At 38.7% G+C, this 10,050-nt stretch overlaps 1 protein-coding gene across 1 annotated transcript in view; it reads left to right on the forward strand.

Annotated features, from left to right (window-relative positions):
• The window catches only part of TBC1D12 (TBC1 domain family, member 12), a 131,838-nt gene that overhangs the window by 85,053 nt on the left and 36,735 nt on the right, over positions 1-10,050 (forward strand). The window contains exon 4 of the mRNA XM_006831162.1: positions 9,024-9,106. Coding sequence (XP_006831225.1) covers positions 9,024-9,106 — 83 coding nt within the window. The remainder of the gene's footprint in view (positions 1-9,023; positions 9,107-10,050) is intronic.

Here is a 10,050-nt window from a genome sequence, read left to right on the forward strand (position 1 = left end):
CAATCACTGAGATGAAACAAAGTGTATGCTTGGTTGCATGTAAAACTGATTATTAATTAATTCACAAAAGATTTTTTTAAAAAGAAATTAAAGCAAAAGATTTTATTGAAAGAAAAAGTGCACTTTATGAAATGGAATCACGTGGCATCTTACAATAAAATGTGATGTATGTCCTCCCTTGCAGGAGAATCAGCTTTTATTTGATAAAGCAAACAAAGGAAAAGTATTTCATATCAAAGAGAAGTGCAGGGAAAGAGAAGAAAATTTACATACTGGTAACAGATCACAAACTTTCTTAGCAAGAATTCTTAGTCAAACATTATTTCTTATCATCTGATAAAACTTGACTAAGGTAATTTTTCTAAAGGACACTTCATGTTTATGAGGGTTCAGCAGTTCAAAGCTACCAGCCACTCCATGGGAGAAAGATGAGGCTTTCTGCCCCCGTAAAGATTTATAGCCTTGGAAATCCTATACAGGTTCCATATAAGTTGGAATCAAATCAGCAACATACAACCACCACCACTACCATTCATTTCCTAATCAACCACAAAATAATGGCAGTCTTGAAGAGGAAAATAAGAGCATGTGTACAAACTGATTGTGTTTATACGAGACTGTACTGTTTTCAAATCACTAGTGCTTATAGTGGAGACCTAGTGTGGCACCATAGAATAAGCACTCCACCTCAAGGTCGGCAGTTCAAACTCACCAACTGCTCCTCGGAAACCCTATACAGGGTTTTTCTGAGTCAGAACTGACTCGATGGGATGTCACAACAACAAAAACAACGCTTATAATAGTATCCTTTTTTTTTTTATCACCAGTTCAAACCTGCCAGCTGCTCCTTGAATAATACCCTATAAATGTTGCTATGAGTTGGAACCAACTTGACAACACTTAACAAACAGCACTTTTCTCTATTAGCTTTCTTGAGTTACTACTATACATACTAGCATCAAATTCAATAACGATGTTAAGTGCTGTCAAGTTGGTTCTGACTCATAGTGACGCTGTATAGGGTTTCTGAGGAGGAGCAGGTGGGTTTGAACTGCTGACCTTGTGCTCCAGTGCTTTATCCTGCAGCACCATAAATAATAGAAATCCCTAAAGAAACCAGTGAAAAGTGATAAAAATTAAAGATTTTTTACTTTACTTTGAAAAGCAGGAAATATTCTTACCATTTATTTTAGTATGATTTGCTAGCTTGTTGTTGTTGTTGTTGAGTGCTGTTGAGTCAATTCTAACCCATAACAACCCTGTATAGGGTTTCCAAGGAGCAGCTGGTGAGCTTGAACCGCTGACCTTGCAGTTTAAATGGCTTTGCAGTCTGGCGCATTAATCCACAGCACCACACAAGGCTAGCTTACATATTCATTAATGTTTCTTGTTTTTACTCCATAATTAGTTGCCACTTCCATAAGAAGTAGGAATCATATTTTAAGCCATATGTGTAATATGATAGTATCTGAGCCTGTCAACATTCAGAGGAAGAATGAGAATCAGAATCAACACAAAGCTGGTTCCTTTGAGATAGAGATCAGATAGATAGATCCCCACTCTTCACCTTTTTTAAACCTTTTTTGACATCAGTCATCACCCACCTCACCCCGCATCACACTCTCACTGCTTGTTGGGTTTGATATTATTCATTGCAATAACACACACAACTCACAGACCATGCTCACAACTATCGGTTTTGTTAGCCTATGACTCAGGATCAGATTGGAAATATTCTTACAGCTGAGGAGACATGTTCTTCAGTCAGGACAGCTTCCAACCAAGACAGTTCTTAGCTTCTTTTTAGATGGTGGCCCTTTTCTCAACCTTGCCCCAGACAGACCTTCTCTCAGCCATGACCGCAGGAAGGTTTTCTCTTGGCTATGCCCACCACCAGGCCTCTTTCAGACTCTACCCTGCTTGGGCAAGTGTTGTATCTCTTGAACTCAGCCAGCAAACCTTCTGCCTCAAGACTCTCAGCTCTCTTGCTCCATGGGTTATAAACCAACTGCAATCATCTCACAGTAGTTTCCTGGTTCTCACACCTTCTGTTCTGTGCTACTGTGCTTTGCTATGATTGCTACTGTTTCTTGTCATTTTGTGCTATTGCCAGTGTTACAGCTCTCTCTATCCTGTGACTAGGGAACTGCAAGGTCAGTGGTTCCTTGGAAACCCTATACAGGGTCGCTATGGGTCGGAATCGACTCGACAGCACTTAACAACAACAACAGGGAACTCTCAGAAGGAGCTCTGGTACCGTAGTGGTTACAAATCGGGCTGCAAACGTCAGGGTCAGCAGTTCGAAACTACCAGCTGTTCTGCGGGAGAAAGATGAGGCTTTCTTCTTTCGTAAAGATTTACAGCCTCAGAAACCCACCCTGTACAGGGTCGCTATGGGTCAGAACTGACTCCACGGCACATAACCACCACCACCACCACCAGGGAACTCTCAGAGACCTGGTGTGGTGTGGCACTGGACTGCAAGGTTGTTTTGAACTGCAAGTTCGGTGGTTTAAACTCACCAGCCACTCTTCAGAAACCTTACACAGGGTCACTATGAATCGGGACTGATTCCACAGCCCTTAACAACAGGAAACTCTCAATGCAGAAATCTTGTATCCAAGGAATATACTCTGTTCCAGGGTCTTCTTGTTAGTAATAAGGTGTTCCCTAAAACTTCTGTGCAACTGAACCTTATGTAAGCCTTCTGTTGTTGTTAAGTGCCATTGAGTCCATTCTGACTCATAGCGACCCTGTATAGGGTTTTTTGGACCAGCTGTGGGTTTTAACCACCAATCTTTCCGTTCACGCTCCAGTGCTTATTCTACAGTGCCACACCAGGAGTCCTATGTAAACCTATTTCTTGTCAATTTCAGGTCATAGCTCTCCCACCAGATCACACACTGACCAATCCTCTTGGTAGGTCATAGTCACTTAATCTGCTTGAGTGGCTTTCCATGGAAGCTAACCAATTACAAGACGTAGCCTTGCAAATCATCTTGGCAGATTATATATGCCCCATGCTGGAAAGTCCATATACATTGCAATATCTTATTCTTGTAGTATTTGAGTGTTGAGTTGAGGTATTTAGTGTGCCTTGATTAATTACATTCACTCAACCTTTTATTTTCAAGACTGAAGAACTCTGTTTTTAAATTTTATTTTTCCTGACAGATGATGGTAATATTAGTGTATTTGTGTTTTCTTAACTGTGTAGCATTTAACAGCTCTGCTCTAGCCTCAAACCGTCAAAAGACTGGTTAAGATGTTTATCATATGGTCCATTCAACTCTAGACTGTAATTATAGAGCATGTATTATTATTCAGCAAAAAAAGAACCCCGGTGACACAGTGCTTACTCACTTAGCTGAAAACTGAAAGGTCAGTGGTTCAAATCCACCAGCAGCTTTGTAGCAGAAAGATGTAGCAGTATGCTTCTGTAAAGATTTACGGAAATGCTATGGAGCAGTTCAGTTCTGTACTACCGGGTCACTATGAATTGAAATGGACTCCAGTGGAAGTGGGTTAGCTTTTGATATTATCCATTTACTGTCTGTAGCATTTGTAGCAGTACTCTTCCCCAACAGAATAATAGATAAGCCACTCACTCATCTCTGCCAAGAAATTGGAAGACAGCTTATCTGGCCGACTGATTGGAAGAGAGCCATATTTGTGCCCATTCCAAAGAGAGGTGACCCAACAGAAGGCGGAAATTATTGGACAATATCTTTAGTATCACATGCAAGTAAAATTTTGCTAAAGATAATTAAAAATGGCTGCAACGGTACATTGAAAGTGAACTGCCTGAGGTTCAAGCCAGATTCCGACAAGGACATGGAACAAGGGATATCATTGTTGATGTCGGATGGATCTTGGCTGAAAACACTGAATACCAGAAAGATGTTTACCTATGTTATTGACCGTGCAAAGGCTTTTAATTGGTGGATCATGGCAAGCTATGGACAACATTGCAGAGAATGAGTATTCCGGAACACTTAATTATGTTCATGGGGAACCTTTTGAGCTAAGTAAATAAGACAGGCACCAAAGGACTTAATGCTGTCTAATCCCATTTATATGAGACATCTAGAATAGAAAAATGTGTAGAGGCAGAAAATAGATTAGTGGTTACTGTGGGCTGGGAGTGTGGTGCTGCAGGGTAAGCACTAGGCTGCTAACCACAAAGTTGGAGGTTCAAATCCACCAGTTGCTTTTTGGAAAACTTATACAGGGTCTCTACGAGTTAGAACTGACTTGACAGCACTTAATACCATTGGCTGGGGGTGGGGGAAATGAGATAATTGCTTAATAGGTACAGAGTTTTTGTACATAAAACAAGAGGCAGTTGTTGGAAGAGAACAAGGAAACACTGAATGGTTTAAAATTAGAAAAGGTGAGCATCAGGGTTGTATTCTTTCACCATGCTTATTCAACCTGTGCTGTTTGAACTGCAAGGTCAGTGGTTCAAGTTCACCAGCTACTCCTCAGACACCCTATACAGGGTCGCTATGGGTTGGAATCTACTCGATGGCACTTAACAACAACAACATTCAACCTGTATGCTGAGCAAATAATTTGAGAAGCTGGATTATATGAAGAACATGACATCAGTATTGGAAAAAAGCTCATCAACCTGAGATATACAGATGATACTACCTTGCTTGCTGAAAAAAAAGAGGGCGTAAAATACTTACTGATGAAGATCAAAGACCACAGCCTTCAGTATGGGTTGTACCTCAATGTAAAGAAAACAAAAATCATAACCGTTAGACCAATAAATAACATCAAGATAAATGAAGAAAAGGTTGAAGTTGTCAAAGACTTCATTTTGCTCGGATCAGCCATCAACATTCATGAAAGCAGCAGTAAAGAAACCAACAATACAGATGTCAGTTTGAGGACTAAGATGTGCCTGACCCAAGCCATGGTATTTTCAGTAACCTCATATGCATGTAAAGAAGGTTGGGCAGTGAATAAAGAAGACAATTGAAGAATTGATGTATTTGAGTTCTGGTGTTGGAGGAGACTATTATAAGTACTATGGATTGCCAAAAGAACAAACAAATCTGTGTTAGAAGAATTACAGTTCACAATGCTTCTTTGAAACCAGGATGGTGAGACTTCATCACTCATACTTTGGACATATTATCAGGAGGGACCAGTCCCTGGAGAAGGGCCTCTTGCTTGACAAAGTGGAAGGTCACTGAGATGGATTTACATACTGGCAGCAGCAATGGGCTGAAGTGTAGACACAGTGTGCGAGGTTGGCACAGGGCTTGGCAGTGTTTCCTTCTGTTGTGCATAAGGTCACTATGAGTCAGTACTAACACAACAGTACCTAACAACAACAACTTACATTCTAGTTATTGGTCATTTGTGTTTTTTCTCTTTTTATGGCCAGCAGTTTATTTCCCTTCTCTTCAAAAAAAAGCCTTTTGGTTTTATTAACGCAAATGTAACGTTATTCATGGTAGTCACAAAGTGAAAACAACTCAAGTAGTCATCAACAGAATAATGGATAAACCAAATGTAGTATGTACATGCAGTTGCATACTATTATACCATAAAGACAAAGAAATTCTGATACAGTAAAACCTGCAAAATCAAGAACCTGTATTAGGCAGGAACCTGTCAGAGAAAGAAAATGCTTGTATTTTCCACTAATAGCAGTCAAAGGTGAAATTCTTGTGAGTCCTGGGAAGACAAGATAGACTTTACTGTGAAGTTCCAGCTCTCACAGGATTCACTGCGTGTGCTGTGATATGGATAAAACTTGAAAACACTGTGCTCAGTGAAGTAAGAAAGGCACAAAAGGATTAGTGCTGTATGATCCCATTTATATGAGACGTCTGGTAGCATAGTGCTTACAAGTCAGGATGCTAACCTCAGGGTGTCAAATGTGTAGAGGCAGAAAATAGTTTAGTGGTTACTTTGGGCTGGGAGTGTGGTGCTGTAGGGTAAGCACTGGGCTGCTAACTATGAAGTTGGAGGTTCAAACCTACTAGTCGCTCTTTGGAAACCTTATACAGGGCTGCTCTGAGACAGAACAGACTAGACAACACCTAACAACAACATGGGATGGGGGAGGAGGAAATGAGTTAATTGCTTAATAGGTACAGAATTTTTGTTTGGGGTGATGGCAGTTCTGGAAACATAGTGGTGATAGTTATACAGAACCATAGTGTGATTAATACCACTGGATTATACACTTGAAAGTGGTTAAGATGGAAAATTTTATGCTGCGTAAGTATGTTTTTTATATTTTGGGTACAAGTGCTGGACTGCAAGATCAGTTTAAATGGCAAGGTCGGCAATTCAGGCTCACCAGTTGCTCCTTGGAAACCCTATACAGAGTCGCTATGAATCAGAACCAACTTGACAGTACTTAACAACATCAGCATGCTTATTTAGGGGTCTTGGTGGTGCAGTGAGTTAAGCATTGGGCTGCTAATACCAAGGTTGGCAGTTCAAACCTTCTAGCCACTCTGCAGAAAAAGATGAGGCTGTATTGCTCCCATAAAGATTTATAGTCTCAGAAACCCTAAAGAATAGTTTTACTCTGTTCTATAGGATAGCTGGTCACTGTAAGTCAGAATCAACTAGATGACAGTGGATTTGGTTTTTGGTTTTGGTATATACATATTTTACCACAATATAAAACAATAAGAACAATAAAAATTTTGTATAACAAACTTTATAAGTTTAAAGCTATAAATTGCCCATTGAATACTCTTTTAGTTGTTGTTGTTAAGTGCCTTCAAGTCGGTTCCGACCCATAGCGACCCTGAACAGGGTTTCCGAGGCTGTAAATCTTTACGGGAGCAGAAAGCCTCATCTTTCTCCCATGGAACAGCTGGTAGATTCGAACTGCTGACCGTGTGGTTCACAGCCCGATTTGTAACCACTATGCTACCAGAGCTCCTTAATACAAACTATAGTGAAATATAATTATGGTAAAAACATATTCTTTTAGTAGCATCCTACAAATTCTGATGTTTTAGTTTCTGTTCCATTCAGTGCAAAATATTTCTAATTGGGGGTAATTTCTAGATATCTTTTTATTGTTGCTTTATAATTTAATTCCTCTTTTGGTTGGAGAATATTCTCTGTGTGATTTCAGTATTTGAAAGTTTATCAAGGTCCAGCATATGATTTCTTGTAGTCTTGGTTGGAGTGCTTTATATATGACAGTTACACCTACTATGCATTTATTGACTATCTTGTTATATGACATTTTGCATTTATGACAGCTTTGAAAAAATTTTCAGAAGCACCCACTGATGGTCCAGACACCATGTGGGGCCTTGACTGGGCCCAGAATGTACTTCACAGACTATCCTGAATAATGCACTGGCAGTCCCAGAGATAACTGGGCCACATGAGGGATGGTGGCTGACTGGCCACAGGCCACCTTTTCCTGTGATGTCACAGGATAACGTGAAATCCAAGGTGGGATTGGGGAGGCTGGGCGAGTGCCCTAAGGTTCCAGGGACATCAGTGGGGGCAGGTAGAAAATAGTTAGAAGGGTGCCTTGCAGGGTCAGGGCAGACGGAGGACAAGCAGGGTTCCTGCCCTGGGTGGAAGGCAGCAGGTGACAGGCCTTATCTGACCACCACCATTACTACTCCCAATCCCCGCAGACTCCACAAAGCTGGGAAGGCATGATGGGGAAGGGGATCCACAGGACCATGTATATCCTGAAGGGAGAGGTACACTGGTGCTATAGATAGGATGAAGCCCCTGACTCTCTCGTGCTGATTTTTAATACGGACCTGGGTTTTGTAACCTAACCATGTCAGTAAGTTAGGAGTGGGTGTAGTTTCGAGGTTGATAGTATTGTTCATATCTTCTGTATTAGTTCTATCAATTACTGAATGAGGAGAATTAAAATATTTCTACATGATTTTGTTTTTTATCTCTTTCTCCTTGAAGATTGGTCAGTTTTTATTTAAGATAGTTTAAGCTCTACATGCATCTTAAAGACTATGTTTTCTTGGGTAATTGATGCTGCTGTTAAGAACTTGTGTTCTATAACCCTGATAATATTGTTGTCCGTGAAATTTACTTTCTCTGACATTAATGTAGGTATTCAACCTTTCTTTTGAGTAGTATTAACATCATATATAATTTTCTGTCTTTTTACCTTTAAGTTGTATCTTTATATATAAAGTGGGGTTTTGTAAACAATGTATAGTTGGATCTTGTGTTTTTAAATCCATTCTCACATTTGCCTTAATTGTAGTGTTTACATTTAATGTATTATTCGTGTTTAATGCTATCTTCTTATTTGTTTTATATTTTTCCTATCTGTTTAGTCGTTATTTTGTGTTCTTTAGAATAGAATTTAATTTAATCTATTACTGACAAATTCCCTATGCTTCTTTTTATGTGTGTTTATAGTTTCCTTAGAATTTTCAGTATATGAGGAGGCTTCTAAAAGCTTGTGGAAACATTCCATTATCTTTCAATCCCTTTTTCTCTGAATTTTTGAAACCCACTTGTATATATATCTTAACTTTTCACAGACTACCTTCAAGTAGCATTATGCCATTTTAAAGATGGCTTAAATACATTATATCAGTATATTTCCATTTCACTACTCTTGACTTCTGCTATTGTATCCACATTTAATTTGTTCACCTGTGTTAAAAACCCCACAATGTATTTTTATTTTTTTCTTTAAGTCTTCTAGTATAAGAGATTTTATAGTTTCACATTTTTATCTGGTATCATTTCCTTATGCCAGAAGGGCTTCTTTCTAACATTTCTTATAGTACATTTCTTCTGGTTGTGAATTCCTTTTCTCTTTGTAAATGGCTGGTGTAACACTGTAGGATAAGCACTGGACCAAAAGGCCTGCTTTTCGAACTCACCAGCTGCTCCTTGGAAACCCTATTATACAGGGTTGCTATGTGTCAGAACTGACTCGACAACACTGACCAACAACATACAAAGGAAGGAGTTAGTAAATTTAATATTAGTCTTTTAAAAGGTGCCTCAACTTAAGTAATTTTCTTTTTCAGAAACCTTCCTGCCAAATCTGTGGAAGAAGCTCTACGCCACCGGCAAGAGTATGATGAGATGGTGGCTGAGGCTAAAAAACGAGGTACCAAATTTAATTCCTAGTGGTAACCTTAATTTACTGAATTTGTGTTGCTTAATTTTAACAGGAAGATGGATTCTGAAATTAATCAAGCCTATCTTTAAGATGATGCTGAATTCTTATTTCTATAACTAAGTTTTATAACTAAATTGGTTCTTAAAAAGGTATAAAGTATCATACCAGGACCATATCTTTTACAAAGCTAGTATTAGAGGAAAGAAACGGACAATTTATGAGGGACCTTGGGATTTCTTGGACTATTCTTCTCTAAATTAATAAATGAAAATACTATTCATGAATTTCACTTCTTTTATTGTTTTTAGGTTTTTGATAACTTATAACTCAATTATTTTGATATTTTATATGATTGTGAGAATATGATTTGAAGTTAAACTTTGTTTTTGTGACTTACACAGTCGCCCTACTGAACTTCGAACCACAAAGTCATAAGTTTGAGCCCACCAGCCACTCCACAGAAGAAAGATGAGACCTTCTGCTTGCACAGAGATTTAAAGCTTTGGAAACCCTGTATAGGATTGCTATGATAGAACCGAATCGATGGCCTTAACAATACCAATAACAAGGACTCTCTAGAGTCTCGGCTGTGTCATTTTGCCCGGCATATAAATGTATACTCTCATTTATGTGCATATACACCTTTTTTCATTCATTCCTTCATCCAACTAAAAAATAACTTAAGGACAACACTTTTGGTTCATGAAAAACATAACATTCTTAGAAAATATTACATAGGTAGACCTTTGCTTTATTAGCAGTTAATATTTTTTCGTTGGACTTAAGTGACTAGAATATTATAATAGTATATACAGTTCTGCTTTGGGCAGTGTTTTGGAAATGAAATTCATTCTTTAATTTTTGAATAAATATGGGATAAAAACCACTTATACTAAAAGACCCACTATTTAAGTAGTAATTGATTTAATTTT

The sequence above is a fragment of the Chrysochloris asiatica genome, unplaced genomic scaffold, assembly GCF_000296735.1.
Source record: "Chrysochloris asiatica unplaced genomic scaffold, ChrAsi1.0 scaffold00003, whole genome shotgun sequence".
NCBI classification, from domain to species: Eukaryota; Metazoa; Chordata; class Mammalia; order Afrosoricida; family Chrysochloridae; genus Chrysochloris; species Chrysochloris asiatica.